This window comes from Haemorhous mexicanus, chromosome 6 (genome assembly GCF_027477595.1).
Source record: "Haemorhous mexicanus isolate bHaeMex1 chromosome 6, bHaeMex1.pri, whole genome shotgun sequence".
Lineage (NCBI taxonomy): Eukaryota > Metazoa > Chordata > Aves > Passeriformes > Fringillidae > Haemorhous > Haemorhous mexicanus.
This window is the reverse complement of record NC_082346.1, coordinates 24,207,518-24,222,885: the sequence shown is the minus strand read 5'-3', so window position 1 is coordinate 24,222,885 and position 15,368 is coordinate 24,207,518. Positions and strand designations below refer to the sequence as shown.

General features: G+C 37.7%; 1 protein-coding gene across 1 annotated transcript in view; it reads right to left on the bottom strand.

Annotated features, from left to right (window-relative positions):
• The window catches only part of TTC17 (tetratricopeptide repeat domain 17), a 55,343-nt gene that overhangs the window by 21,156 nt on the left and 18,819 nt on the right, over nt 1–15,368 (bottom strand). The window contains exons 9-16 of the mRNA XM_059849268.1: nt 15,050–15,210; nt 14,619–14,731; nt 13,533–13,673; nt 12,978–13,093; nt 11,698–11,872; nt 11,127–11,204; nt 8,775–8,999; nt 6,418–6,604 (exon numbers count right to left, since the gene is read on the bottom strand). Coding sequence (XP_059705251.1) covers nt 6,418–6,604; nt 8,775–8,999; nt 11,127–11,204; nt 11,698–11,872; nt 12,978–13,093; nt 13,533–13,673; nt 14,619–14,731; nt 15,050–15,210 — 1,196 coding nt within the window. The remainder of the gene's footprint in view (nt 1–6,417; nt 6,605–8,774; nt 9,000–11,126; nt 11,205–11,697; nt 11,873–12,977; nt 13,094–13,532; nt 13,674–14,618; nt 14,732–15,049; nt 15,211–15,368) is intronic.

Here is a 15,368-nt window from a genome sequence, read left to right as displayed (position 1 = left end):
ACAGATATACTTAAGGAATCATGCATTGTTTACAGAAACCTTTAAGATTCTCAATGGCTTTCCAGCAAGCAGCAGCTTGGAAGCAATGTGCATAGGCAGTGGCTGCAAAACCTTTGGATACTGGTTTAGCTAAAAATGCCATGTTTAACACAGTACCACATTCTTTCATTTTTCAATTAAAGAATCTCTATCTATACATCCTTTACATAGTTTTGACAAGAAAAATACATGGAAAGAGAAGACAGGTTTCAATGAGCTTGGCACAGCAGTATTAGGGCAAGATCATTCACCTTCAACTTCCTTCAGCCACTCAAGAGACACGAAATGAAGACTTTTCAGGGAAAAGTATCATTTATAAATCAGGCTCCAAGGAGTGAAAAGTACCAAGAAGCCTGCATCTAGTCAACCATCTTCAAGATCACATCAATATTCTTAATATTCTAAGATTACTGCAGCAAAAGTGGACTGTGGGAACTGCTTCTTCCCTTACCAGGCTAGTGGTGCAGAAACAGTAGCACAACCCCAAAATAACTGGGTCACATTATTCACACAGAGTACATTCTCACATGGATTTCTCCAAGATCTTCCATTCAGAAGCACATCTGACATTTCCCGACACCCTCAGCCCCCAGGGATGATGGATTCCACCAGGACAAAAAGCAGACGTCATCCTCCATGTCACCCACCTGCCTGTATTCTGCAAGATGTTTTCACTCTACACAAGTACAATTTTACCTCCTCTTACTCTTTTAGCACTAAAGAGCCCAAACATGACCTAGATTCACCTGTGTGGCACCCACCAGATCTTTCAGATGGACGGTTACTGTACGATCTTCAATGACAGAGATGCTTGGCTGCCAGAGGGAACAAGAATCCAGCTTGATTTTCAGATTCCAGATGGAACTTGCAGGGTGAACAACAGGTACATGTGGGCACTCCTGTGCATGTATGGGGCACCAATAAACAACTGAATATTTAACTTCAAAGGATAACAATGGTCTTAGAACTGCCACTGTTTCACACAGAACCCACTTTGTCCATGCTACTGCTACATGACCAAGGCAAGTTATTGCCCTGATGTGTTTCTGAGAGCTCTGACAAGCTGTTCATGTGCTTCATAGAATTCTGCTTATTGTTTAAAAACCCTACTGGTGTTGACTCTTCTGTTCATACAGATGAACTTTACCATAAGTTGAGAGAGAGTAAAACCAAGAGAAACAAATGGCCACAGATCCCACCCCTTGTGCAAACTCTAAGATAAATAAGAGTACTAATACATGCAGTATTCTCAATAAGGTTCAGGAGCACTCATGAATTTTGCCTCCTAATATGCAAATCAAGGTGAGAAAAAGCTGAATTTTAAACATACAGAAGTGCTCCAAGAGTAAACACCTTAGGGGATGTTTACTCCGTTAACATTAATGTAACACCATTAACACTGTAAGTGATAAGCATTCCTTAGACTAACAAGATACAGCAGCTGGAGAAGGAGGAAACTACTTTTACAATAAAAATGTCTAAGAAGACCTCATTCTATAGGAAATGGAACAAAAATATAGCTGTCTGTTTCTGGGACTATCAAGTCAGTCATAACTAGTAGGGAAAAACCGGGTTAAGTGAAAGGTGCATTTTAAAATGCAAAGTATTTCACATCCCTGTGTCTTAACATACTATTGAAAAGAAAATGATGTTATGCTTTTGCTTAATGTTTGTGTATCTCAAATCACTAAAGGGACTTGAGGTGATTGCAGCTGTCAAACTAGTGTCAGATGCTTGCTTCAACTGGGATGTTGATTTAAGGAAGCTATTTAATCTGTCATAAGCTTACTATTAGAGTTTCAAGTAGAGATTCTCCTTTAAGGTCAACCTCTCCCCTTCAGGTCAATTTACTTAAAGGTATAAGCTTATTAACTTCAACTTGTAAGAACCTAAGTGCTGAGGAATAAAGGGAAATCCACATACATATAAGCTGAAGCACCTTTTCCATGTTTTGTTTTAAGGGGAAATAGACTGAATAAAGCAGGAGTTTTGATTTCATGTGGCACGGAGTAATGGTACCACAAGAGGGCACTAAAGACACGCCTAAAGCGGATCCCCACTACGGAACAGTCTGAGGAAGAAGGATGAACTGCTCCCACAAACACTCCCTCTCCATACAAGGATTCAGGTTTCTCGGTGGCGTACACATACATTCATAATGAACTCACACTCCCTCGAGTGCTCCTTTGCACAGAGCAGCACAGAGCCTTCTGTAAAAGCACTATCCTGCCAAGGATGAAAGACAGTGAGACTTGAAGCTTGAAACAAGACATGTTTCATGTTTTGAATAGCATCAGTCTATTAATAAGATTTTGAATTTTGGTCTTGTCTGAAAGAATGTGAAGTGCATGAGCTCATAACCAAATGGAACTGTGAGTCAGAGATAGATGCTTAGTCTGATAAAAATATTTTGGGTACAAATGAATTCTGTTTGCCCAGGCAACAATTCTGTTTACACACAGAAAGAAAAGTCTTATTCAACAGCAACTAACAAATCAGTATGTTTCAATGGCCAGCTGACCATCACACTAAAAATATGGTTCTCATATTCTGTAACCTTTGTAGTAAGGCTTGGCAACATCTGAATGTTTACATTAGCCAGTGAAGTACCACAGGAACAATCCCACAGCTGGATAGTCCTCTACAGACCTTAATACCTGGTAAAAGCTACATGCAATATTTCTAGCCATAAAGTGTGCAAGACAAATCTCAGCAATGCACCATTTAGTACCAGACAAAAAAGATCCTGCTTTTCTCTGCTGGTTTAATAAGCAGCCCAAGTATTTAATTTCTGTGCCTTTGAGAGTGTCCCTGTTTTTCACATTAAGCTTTTTACACTTGTTAACACTCATCTCTTGGTCCTGTTGTATGTGTGTCAGACATGGGTGCTGAAGTTATCTGTCAAGCAACATGAAGCTTCTAAACATGCTTCAGGAACTGACTCACTAGTAACCTAACAGCTGATGTAGCAACACCCTTAACACTGCCAAGTCACCTCTAGAAGGATCACCAGAGGATAATGCTGGAAAATGAAGTCTTCCAACAGTTTTCTCACTTATTTGGGAATAAGGCACTGTGTGGGCTCTTGCTGTATTTATCATCTATATTAGATACAACTGCCTGAACTCCTGCAGCTGTTGAAAATACACGTCACAGGTGATAGGGTTGGAATAACAATGGACACTTCACACACATCCTCTGTAAAAAACCCCACCAAAAACCTCTGTAGTTTCAGAAATTCTTCTACAATGAAAAAAACCATTTATAAAAACTTGAATACAGGAGGCAAAAGTTAAATAGAGAAGTATTGGTCTGAGATTTTTAATTCTCATTCTCATGTGCATGAAAAGAATTGGGTTTGAAATATAAATTATCTGTACAGAAGTAAGTTACTAAAAAATAGTACCAGGCAGCAGTACAGACAGGAAAATATAAGCAAGCATCCAAAAAGTGAGTGTTAGTCTGTCACACTTCCAGCGTCCTGTGCTAACAGCAAACGTCCCAACATGCTTGAGAAAATGCCTATTTCACTTATTTGAAATAAACACCAAGCACATACTGTAATCAAAAATCAGGCTATGAATTCAGATTTTTGATCCCATATTCCATCTCATGCTAGCATATAATTCCCACTGACCATTTGCTGGATTCTGCCGAAGGCTCACGGCAGCAGAGCAAGGAATTCCATGTCTCACTACTCAGTTCAGTTCTCATGAACAGAGGATTTTGACAGGCGAAGCAAAAACAGCTATCACATGGGCCTACAACCCAAAGCACAGGAAGCCTACTGCTGTTACTTTCAGAAATACTGAAGGAATGCTCATCATACAAGATATTACACCAGAGAAACATCTGACATTCCAAATTCTTAGTAAATTTTTCAGCATAAGATATCGATCTCTAAGGATACAAATACTTTATGACAGGCCATCAAGTGAATGATAACAATCTCTTTTCAACTGTTTTCCTTGGACTGAAGGAGCCACAGAAGATTCCCAAAGTTTCAGGATACTTTTAAGGGCAAAATATGATTTCTGAGTACACATTCTTGAAATCATTCTGGTTTTGGAGACTTTACCTCACTTTCATATAGCCTGTCAAGGGTCCTCTCGAGTCAGTTGAAGTTTACAGTGGGGGAAAAATATTTACCCAAACCATATGCAAATAAGGTAGGTAAACCTACTTTTCAATTTTTAAATTTTGAGTTTGGACTTAAACCACAAATCATCATCAAGGCTGAATTAACCAATATGTTTATCTTACACTCTGCTCAAGAATGCACAAAGAATATTTACATTATTTGTCAGCTTTATATTTTCAGGTTCCTTGCACTAAACCAAAAGATGACCTAAAGAATATAATAAATAAAAATAAAAAATAAATATTAAGAAAAGTCCTAGAAAAAGGCAAATAATAAAAATACAAAGTAAAATACTTAAATAATGAAATACTGAAATTTAATCACCACATTAACATGCTAAGGTATATTCTGCTCCATCTTGATCTAGCAGCTTCACAAATTCCTTATTGACCTAATCCCAGCTCTAATGTACCAGATGAATACATTCATGCTCACTTTGCTAACCAGGGGCCAAGCTGGCAAAAAAAGGCAAGATAACACTTTTCTCTTAAGCCCTTTTGAGTTGGGTTTTCCCTCAAGATTATACATTCAAGAAACCCAAACTTCCTAAAGAGTACATGCTGTAACAGCTGACCTCAGAATGAACATCCCGGATCAGGAACCAATGCAAGCAGAAGCCAAGAATCAACCAAACTGCATTATGACAAATTGAAGGAAGAAAAGCATATAAAACAAAAGATGTCAAAGATAACTTTGGAGTTCAGATACAACCACTGCTTGTTACTTTTTAAGTTCTGTGAATATAATTTTAAATTGCTTTCTGCTTAACTTGAAAATAGAGTAGCTATGACTAAGGTTTGACTGGAATAACTTTAACCTTGTGAGTTACAGACTTTTAAAAGACCTTAATTAACAAGAAACAAACACTGGTTTGTTCTTCTTTTTAGAAGAATGTGTCTCTTGTGATGAAATGTGCAAGTTCCATTACTGCTTACAGTATCTCCTAAGGTTTTTTTAAGGGCATTCTGAAGTTAAGAGATTCACTGTCAGTTACCAGCATAGGAGTTGACACTATGGATATCAGCACGAGAACCATCAGCTGGGCTGCTACACCATTCACTCACTACAGCCCACTCAGCTAAAGAGCATTCATTTCTCTGCACAGCTGATGGGCTCTCAATCCCAGCAAAATGCACAGGGCCATACAAATTACTGTTATCTTAATGGCACAGTCCTGGAATTCCACCTATGATGGCATCATCCATATTGTACCAGGAGATAGGATGGCCTCTAGTCTGTGTTTAGACAGCACAATTCTAGATGCTAAATCAGAGGAGGTTTCTCCAGGTCTCTCCACTGGAGAGGGAATTTTAAAAAACCCTCAGAATAAGTCCTAGCAATGCTAAAAATCACAAGCATTTCTCTGGTGAGGTTTACATTTGAAAATAAAGAAAATTTTAGATGGAAAGTTACCTTAGTTTCAATTTGAGACAGAAGGGATTTGAAAATATATTAATAAATCATCTTCAAGATTGCTCATGAGTATCATATTCAAGTACAGACAAAGTACTGAAAATATTCAGTAGGATTGAATAAAATGAAAGAATTCACCTCCAAAAACAATTATTTTTTAAAAAATATAAGTAGCCATTAATGACAATAAGTCTTTCTGTTGAAAATATTTACAATTTTTTGGGGGGGGAGAGATTGGATTCTAAGTCATTCTTACAGATTTTTGGAGTGTTAAGGGCAATGACTGCAGGCCCCATACAAATAATATAATGCTGACAGAAGACAGTCTATTCCTTGAAGACTGAAACTCTACAAAATGACAACCAAAGTACTGAACACACTGAAAGGATAGGAATTAAAACTAAACTACTCTTCATCAAATTCTCCAGCTTTAAGGAAACAAATCCAGCTGACTGTAAAACCTGAAGGGATGTACAAAGGCACTGCTGAGCAGCCTAGCAGTAGATGTGCGCTTTCATAAATACTGAATCCAGCACTCCTTGTTAACCAGGAAGAGATATTGGTGGTGCTGTTAAGGTATTACTGACAGTCAGGAAGTAATCTGCACTCAGTGGAAGCCCTCCAGAAGGGCTTCAAGAAGTCATCCTCAAGCAAATATTTAATGGACTGTAACTTTTCCATTAAAAGCAACGTCTCAACCTTGATCCTTAAAGGTAGAAAAGCATTGTGAGGCAGAAGGGTGGAAATTTGGAAAAAAAAATCTCCAACACCCAAGGCAAATAGACATTATTTCACTTGTGGTCCATCTTTCAGCAGTTGCTTACCACTGCACACAGAAGAGGTGATGTTGTAGAGGAAAGGATAAAACTGCAAACAGCGGATCATCTTCAGGCTGCTCTCACACTCCAAGCACTTGGCTGTCAAATCCAGGGCATGTCTGAAGGCCTGCAGTGCTGCACTGATGTTGTTCTGAGCTAGGTATGCATTTCCTAGGCTCAGAAAAGTCAGGGGCTGTGAACAAAAAAGCAACACACTGCAGCATAAGTATGTTCACTGTTTTAAGATTGAAGCCAACTAGGAAATACCCTTGTCAAGTCACATCCTCATAAATTTGGTGGGAAAAGAATTTAGAAAACTTCCTAAACAGGCACTGCCTGTTCTTACAATGAAAAACTAACAGCTTGATGCATTGGTGGTAACCAAAAGCTGTTCTGCCATAGGGTTGTGTTAGGAGTTCCATCTTTCTACAATAAAAACACAGCTGTTAAATACACACAGACTGAAATGAAGCATTAAGTACTTACTTACAACCATCAGAAACATAATGCTTACTGCAGGGAATGCCACAGGACTAAACTGAAATGCACAAAGGCAATTTAGAATAATTAAAAGTCCTACAAACAATTAGAATATCACTGGTGTTCTAGCAGGACAGATGCATTGCATTTGCCAAGACTGCTCAGATTTACCTCAGAAAAGCTAGGTTACTGAAAATACCAATGTAACACTAGCCTAGGGGTACACATTTATGCCTTTTAATTCTTTGTAAAACAGTATTTTTGTCTACTGCTTTTGGCTACTATCCATAAAATAAGTATTTTTTTTGAAAAGTAAAGATTATAAACACCTTTTTCACTGGGTAGAACTTAATACTTTCATACAGGCACACAGTAAAGCATTACATTTACTGGTTGACTGAAAAGCCTTTCACTTGGACAAAGTAATTTGCTGCAATTAACAATTCGCTGCTAGAATAAAGACTAGAGTATTGTAATTTAAGCAGTCATTTTTCCCACTGAAAGAGTTTTCACATTCATTATCTAAAAATGTGAAGACTGAGCAGTAGCTGAAGATTTTTCCAACTCAGCTTGCATTACTAAACAGCATTCAGAAAACTGTGCAAGCTGAGCAACAGGATTTCTTTTCTTTTTAAGAGCTTTTGTTGATGGAGCACATTTTTATTCCCAGTAGCTGTAATTAATTTTAACTTGTATTTACTTTCCATTATATTCCAGGAAATACCATTCAAGTGCAATGCCTCCTGCAAGTTTTTCTGGTACAATAGGTATTACAGGACTGAGTACACCTGAAAAAAACATGAGCAGGCATTACTGTAATGAGGTAGCATTTACCAGTATTTTTCAAGGAAAGCCCTACTCACACAGCATGGTCCTAAGGATTCCAGGGTCCTAAGGTTCCTCCCCTCCAAGGCTGTGTTTTCATATGTTCTTCTTAAGGCACACCACTCAAGCATAGTTCTTTCTGTAGTTCCTTTTTGCACTCTCACCTGCCACCCAAATGGACTACATTCTTTTCAAACACTTGAAAATTTGTTTCTGAATGCTACTCTGAACAAACTTACTCTGTTTTAAGCTTTTTTATGTGCTAGGTGAGTGATGGCCTGGCAGGATTAAATGCTGTTATTCTAACTAGAGAGCTAGAAGCACAGGAAAGAAGTCACTTGAACTTCTTATGAAGTGTCCATGATGCGAGACCAAAAGTATCTGCTAGAAAAATGGTGTTTCCTGCTATGCCATTCCCTCTCCCTTTCTTTTCACAACTGTTCTGGCCTGTCCAGTACTTCAAACAGCTTATACAGAAACTGCCTATATGACACAGGTGACAACCTACAGAATGTTTATCATGTTACTGTTCAGAAATACAAAAACCTGGTTTGAATCTATGATTGGAGGTAAAGCCACCAAACAACTACAACACATTTTCCTTTATGCAGATAGACAAAAGCTAGGGACAAATAAAACTGTACAGATAAAAATCAAATGTCACAGAAAGATGTCTATAAAGATCTTGGTGGCATACACCCTACTTTTAGGGTTTTAAGAATCAAGATACAATGCTGACAGCCTGACAGATCTCTGTTTTAGGTTAAAATCTTGCAAAACACCAGGATTAAATTCTTTGGAGGCACTGCTGACAATACAGGTTTTGGGAGGCTAGAAGTCTGTCACTGATTTACAAGAACTTCTCTAGATGTTTATACCCTCAACAATCCACGTCTCCCTTGGTGCAGTCAGGAATTTATATGGAAATTAACATCCACTGCAAATCACCAGCTGGAAGATGAACTGCATGTGCAGGTAAACACAAGCAACAGGTACTTACAAAATAATGAGGGAAAACACATTCACTGCGGGGCAAACACAAAACCCCATCATCTTACCTCAGAAGCATTGATGGCCAAAGCCTTCAGCAAGAGCCTGCTGGCATCCAAATGAAGACCATAATGAAACAAGAGGTTAGCAAGGTTGACCAGAGGGATGTCCTGATACTCATGTGGAGCCAAATTATATGCTTTTTGCAAACAGGTGATAGCAAAGGTGCTATTTCCAACTGCACGCCAGTACAATCCAGCTTCATTAAGCACAAGCCATAGAGGATCTTCTGGCTACAGGAGAGTCAGGGAAAAGGATAAAAACACCCACAAAGAGGTGTCTCAGGAAGACAGAAATGCCTGCTCTTTAATAAGAAGCAAACAGAACTCACTCTTGCATACTACATTGTTAAATGGATACACATTAGACTTTGCTGTAACTATGAGCAGATTATTCAATCTGCTCCATTCTACTCAAATGGACATGATTTACAGGCTGAACTGCAATTTAGTAGCAGCTGTCGCTCACACTCTACTCATATGAATGCTTTGTATCATGACCAAAAAATCCCTTAAAATGTACAAGCAATAATGGTTAGTTCACTACAGGAAGCAATGCTTGAGGGCCACTTCAGAGTCTTAAAATTATACAAGCACAGATTAGTGTAAAATGCTAGAATTTGAAAGTCAGGCAGCTATTAAATTACAGTTAGATGTGCTTCCAGGTCCTCTGTCTAACATTACCTTTCCCTGTCAATTTAAGGTTTCAGAGTTGTTTTTTCTTACATTTAGTTATCTATTTGTCTTATGAAAGTTGACAACTGGCATGCATTATATACGATTTAAAGATTATAAAATAGTAAGCAATAAGTGAGAGCAGGTGAAAGAATGGAGGAAGTGTCAAATACACCCTTAATGTTCCTTCCTCCTCTTTAACCTGTAACAGCAAAAAGAAGCACTCAACCTAGAGGAGAAATAACAGAATTTAAAAATACTGACAGGTTGACAGAGATAAGTAAAACATCCACTTTCAGATGCACTTTGAAACTATTTAGAAGCATGTTCTAGTTTTTAATATTTTCATCATTCTGTATTACCCAATTCTACAAAACATTTACAGCATAAAACCAACACCTGAAATGGATGTTCAGTTCTACCTACAAGTCTGAAGCCCAAATGAATGCCTGAGTAGCAAACATGCAGCTAGGATTAAAGAAGCAAAACAGGGATACTACGTTGAGTTAGTAAGAACATTTTTTTCCCAGGTTTTAGAAAACCCCTCCCACAGAAGGGCTCTAGATGAACTCAAAGATATCAATATGATACAACATTCTTCATTGGGAGTACCTTACATAATCTGTGATTTCAAGATTATTAATGATCCCTGTTTTGCAATGCACATACATAACATTACTTGCATGTTCTTCATTCCAAACTCCTCACTGAATTACGCTCCATTCACAGGTCTCAGTGACCTCCTAACTAAATCCTCAGCAACTTATTAGCATTTTGTCTTTCCCAATACAAAGATACTAACTGTGGCATTCCTGCTCTAAGTAGTTTAGCAGAACAGGTAAAACACTAGGCTGTTCTTACATCAGCAGGCAGAAAAGTTCAGGCTTTTAGCATGACAGCAACAGAATACTACAGTTAAAACCAAAATACTCATGCACTGCACAGTAAGACATTAGACATGTACAGGACTGTTCCGAACAACACAATAATAGGAATCAACTCCTACTGCTCATTTCTTCTCCTGGTTAAGACAGATGCACATAGTAAATGGTGCTGATTTTAGACTAAAAAAGTATCTACATATAATACTTTGACACAACTTCTACAAGAAAATTAAACCGAGAAATATCAGCTTGACATGTCAAAAAGAGTCAACATCTCTCTCAATGCTTCCTGTCATTTTACTCTCCAAGGCCCCACGCAAGATGGAGGTGGCATTCCATAGGGTTCTATACAGAGGTACATTCTTTGCCCCAGAGTGCTAATTATCCTGACAGAAGATTGACAGAGGGTTGGTTTCCTTGGAGGGAGAGTAGGGGAAAAGCAGGGTAGTGGGAAGGAGGAGGAAGAGCACAAGGCAGGCATGCAGGAAGGGGTGGCAGACGGAGGAGTAGTTTCAAGCTACTTCTCCCAGTTAAGCAAATGGCTGCCAGAATTAGCTAATATATTGCTGCTCCATATCCTAACAACAAGAACAAGCAACTACAGGGCTGTTTGGTCCACATTGAGCTAAATTAGATACTTCTCTATGTATTGCCGCTTTACTTGTAAAAATGGCTTTTAAAGTTAGTTTCATCTCAGTTACAGGCAGCAAATAAACTCCTTTTAGTGTGCCACTGACTAGAAGTATAAAAACAAATCTCTAGTAAGAATTCTGAATTATTCTCATGCGACAGATGGACATACCTTTTTCATGGCATGATCTAGAAACGCTCCTATCTTCGCCAGTGTAATAGTTTCATTGTTGATACGAGAATGCAAAACCTGGAAGACAAAGATTTGTTTTACCCCAAACTACTGAATAAATTTTACAGTCAAGATCTACAAGGGCCATTCAACACTTGCTTCCTTAAATCTTCTCTTTAGCAAAGTGCAAATATATTGTTCTAAGAAGAGGATGTGAACACCTAAAACTTAAAGCAACCAATCTCCAGAATGCACTATGAAGTTACCAGCTTAGTAGAACAAAGTAGCTCTTGGGAAATGAATCGTATCAAGTGACTGTTAGATTTAAGAGAAAGATGTGATTTCAAAGAGTAAATTAAATTTCCCATTTTGTGTGCTTTTGGTCAGCATCTGAAAGAAGTCAGACAAGTTAACCCTTTCTCCCATACTATTAGAAAGAATTTGCCCACATTTTTCCGAAGTACTGATTACCTTGAAATATCAAAATCTTTCATGATCTGGATAATATTTTTAAGGCAATAAAATGGAGGATTTTAAACCAGAAGAGAACCAACAAAAAAACATCTCTTACCTGTCTTGCTTGATTGTCTGGCATCCTGAATTTCAAATCTAGATTAGTGTCTAGTTCCTTGACCAGTATGTTTAGAGATTCATTATTACGAGCATCAGTAATGGAAGAACAATCTGGTGCCTGTGCTTCTCCATGCTCAACAGTATCTCCTGGAATATTCAGTAATGGCTGGATTCTAGCAATAAGGAGAACCAAGACAAATTAACAGCATGTGCTGCATGTCATCATGTAGAAATACAAGAATCTGCTAAGCCTTGTACTGCAGACTCCTATGAGACACGAGCTGCAAACATGAAGAACTCAAGGACCACCCTTCCCTTGAAAAGTAATTTATAAGGTCTTTACTTTCCATTTTTAAGCACAGAATAACAAGAACAATGAACAGTGCAGTAAAGATAACAGAAGGCTCTCATATTATGCTAATAAGGATTCTATGAAGTTTAGGACTAAACAGATATGTGATTAAAAAAAAGTTGAATTTTTTACACTAGAACTTGATTTCAAAAGCATCAAGAGGTAGCCAATTATGTATAAAGAACATTCTAAGATGAAAACTGTTTTTTTCCAAAGGAAGTTGCTGGATGTTTTGAGATGGGAACCTTTAACACAAGCTCAATACTAGTATTATAATGACTAGGTAGAACGAAACAGCTTTTTACTACCACTGCCATAATTTAAGTGATTAGGGCATTACAACACTGCATTGATCCATGTAAGTTACCTTTGCAGTACAGACATATTTATTTTATCCTATATAAAAACAAATATTACTGACTGTTTCATGACTAAGCTGATTTTCTACCTCTGTCCCAAAGGAATGAGCTGGAGTTTTCCACTCCTAATCCTTTTTTACTGTTTTCTGGTCTTCATAATTTTCTGTCATCATAACTAAAGCTAACAGGACGTATGTCATGAACAAGAGTTTACTGTAGTTATTAAATAGATGCTCACCTCATTCTCTCTCTCAAGGTATTTTTTGTGTTAATATAGTTCACAAGACATTCAGACTTGTGCTAAATCCTCATTCTGTCTGTGTTTAATGTGTTCACCCCAGACTAACAGTCAGGGAAGAATCACCATGAAACTGGATCTGGCTGTTATACTTGCAGCAAAGACAACAATCAAGGAAAATGCCTTCCTTCTGTGGAAAGGCCAGAGAAAGAGGTTTCAACACCTCTGTGCTGTTGATTACTAATTGCATCCATCCTCTCCAGAAAGAAAATACTCTTCACTCATAAGGTAAAGATTTACAAATTCAGCTTTTAATAATCATCACTTGCCTGAATCCTCTGTTTTCTGGAGGCAAGAAGTAAGTTGGCAGTTCTTCTGGGTCAGGAATTCTGGGGAAAGATTTCATGCATTCTGACCTCTGAGGCCAAAGAATATGCTGTTTGTCCTAAGGGGAAAGGAATTATTTTTTAATATTTTCTCAACATTTTTAATATTCTAATGAACAAGGTAATAAAAGGGATACTAAAGGATTGTCTGAAGAAAAAAACCAAAACAAAACTAAGATCTTTATAGCTGTTATTTTTCCATCTTTTTTTCAACAACAGCAATTGAAATTTCTATCTTTACTTAGCTGTACCACTTTACTTGCAGCAGATGTTTACAGATCAACTCCCTCTGTGCTCCAGTAATTTCAAAGGATGGGAAACCAGTACAGAGAAACTAGACAGATGCTTGTATGTTGAAGAAATTTGGAATGCTACATTCTCCAGTGCTGTCACACATAAAAACTGCGGCCCAGAAGCTAAGAAGTTTCTCACAAACAAGGAGAGGATTCACTTTCACCCCTCCTCTGTGAAAGGGCAAAGCTCATCCTCTTTACTCACTCTGCTGGGTTCCACACTCCACACTGAAACAACAGAACGAGCCACAGGGGAAGACTGCAAGGACTGGCTGTGAACACTTTGGTTTGCATGAAGATCCAAATTCATGGATGTCATACTAGAAGTTGAAGAGTCTTCACCAAACTAGAAACAACACAAAGACAAATTTTAAAAAAGGGGATGGTACATTCCTTGTTGAATTTCTCCATGTTATTTCCCCTCCCCACTTATGTAATTAAGCCTCACTGATAAGATGAACTGTGGGTAGGAGGAAAAAAAAAAAGGAATTTAAGCCTCTTGATCCACTCAGACCATGAAAGAGTAATATTCATACTGTAAATAAGCCAACAATGAAAACACAAGTGCAAATCAAGGAAAAAATGCTAAAAGGTACCAAGCAGACACTTGTAATAGGCCACAAATAAAATCTCCTTATCTGGATTCACAGCTCGAAATCAAGTCAGAATTGCTAAGACTCATGGCTTTCAGAATTATCTCAAAAATCTGAATTTATAATTACTATAATAGGAAAAACAATCAAAGACAACAAGAAGACAACAGCAAAATTAAAAATAATTATTCCTGTTTCCTAAAGTAGTTAAGGGGAAACTTCAGAACATACTCCACGTTGCAAAATAACTGAAATCATAATCCTTATCTGCAGTTCTAACACAGCAGAGGTGTTGCTTAGGTGCCTGTCATTCTGGATTTTCAGTATTAGTACACACCTTGCTTCCACAACTTCTTAGTACTCTTGAACAAAATTTCCTTGGTGCAATCATAGGGAACTAAGTCTTTGGACTAAAATGAAGTTTTTGATTTCAAGTAATTCTCTTTTCTAGGTAAAACAAAGCTTTTTACAAGAAACCCTCTCTATTTCTATAGTTCACAGTTTCTCAGCTTGTACTAGTATCAAAAGAAATATGCATTAAAATACTTTGCACTCTGGAAAAGAAAGACTAAGATTTCTCACTATAATAACCACACCCAAAATGTAACCCTTTTGTCAACCCTGAAAAAACTGAAACTTTTTGCTAATAAAGCAAATGGGATCCAACTTGAAGCAGTGGTATCAATTCACAGACAAACCTGAACATATTCCACATTTTCAAAAATGTCTCCGCGGTGATAACGAACAGGCTGATCCCACTGACAGTGCAAGCTATGCTGCTGGTTGCCCAGTCTGCAAATCTGATGGTTCCCTGCAGAGCACAAAATATTTTTTTATACTACAGAAGTGTTGTTTCTGAGAAGACAGAAGACAGCACACAGTCAATCTCTCTGCCCCCAGTTTGGTCAATCCTTTTTATTTACTCCATCAGCCCAGAGGAAACTCCAACCTCAAAAGACTCAAAAGAAAATCCCTGTTCAAGAACATACTGCAATCTCTTGTTTTAATAAGCAAAACACAAGAGCCACTCAGGACCATCTTAATCTACAAAGAAGATATATCCTGACACTTATCTGAATATGTGCCATATTTCATTGCTTTAATGAGCATGAACACTAAAAAGTTGTACCTAATTGAGCTTCTTTTGCCATCTGTGTCTCATGAATGATGTTCCTCAAGATTTGTTCCTCCTGGATGAGCTTGTACTTGTCTAAAACATCTTGTTGCCTAAGGTAATGGTCATGCTGCTTTTGATATTCCTTTAATTCATTTAATGTTCGCTGAAGTGATCTTGGAAATCAAACAAAGAAGATTTACTTTAAATGTTTTCTAGAATATCACCTTTTCCTACACTCTTGCACATTTTAAACTCTAGGTTTCTTTAAGTATTCTTATGCTTAATTCTATTGCATAATCAAAGAAATACAAAAATTTGAAAACAATTCTTC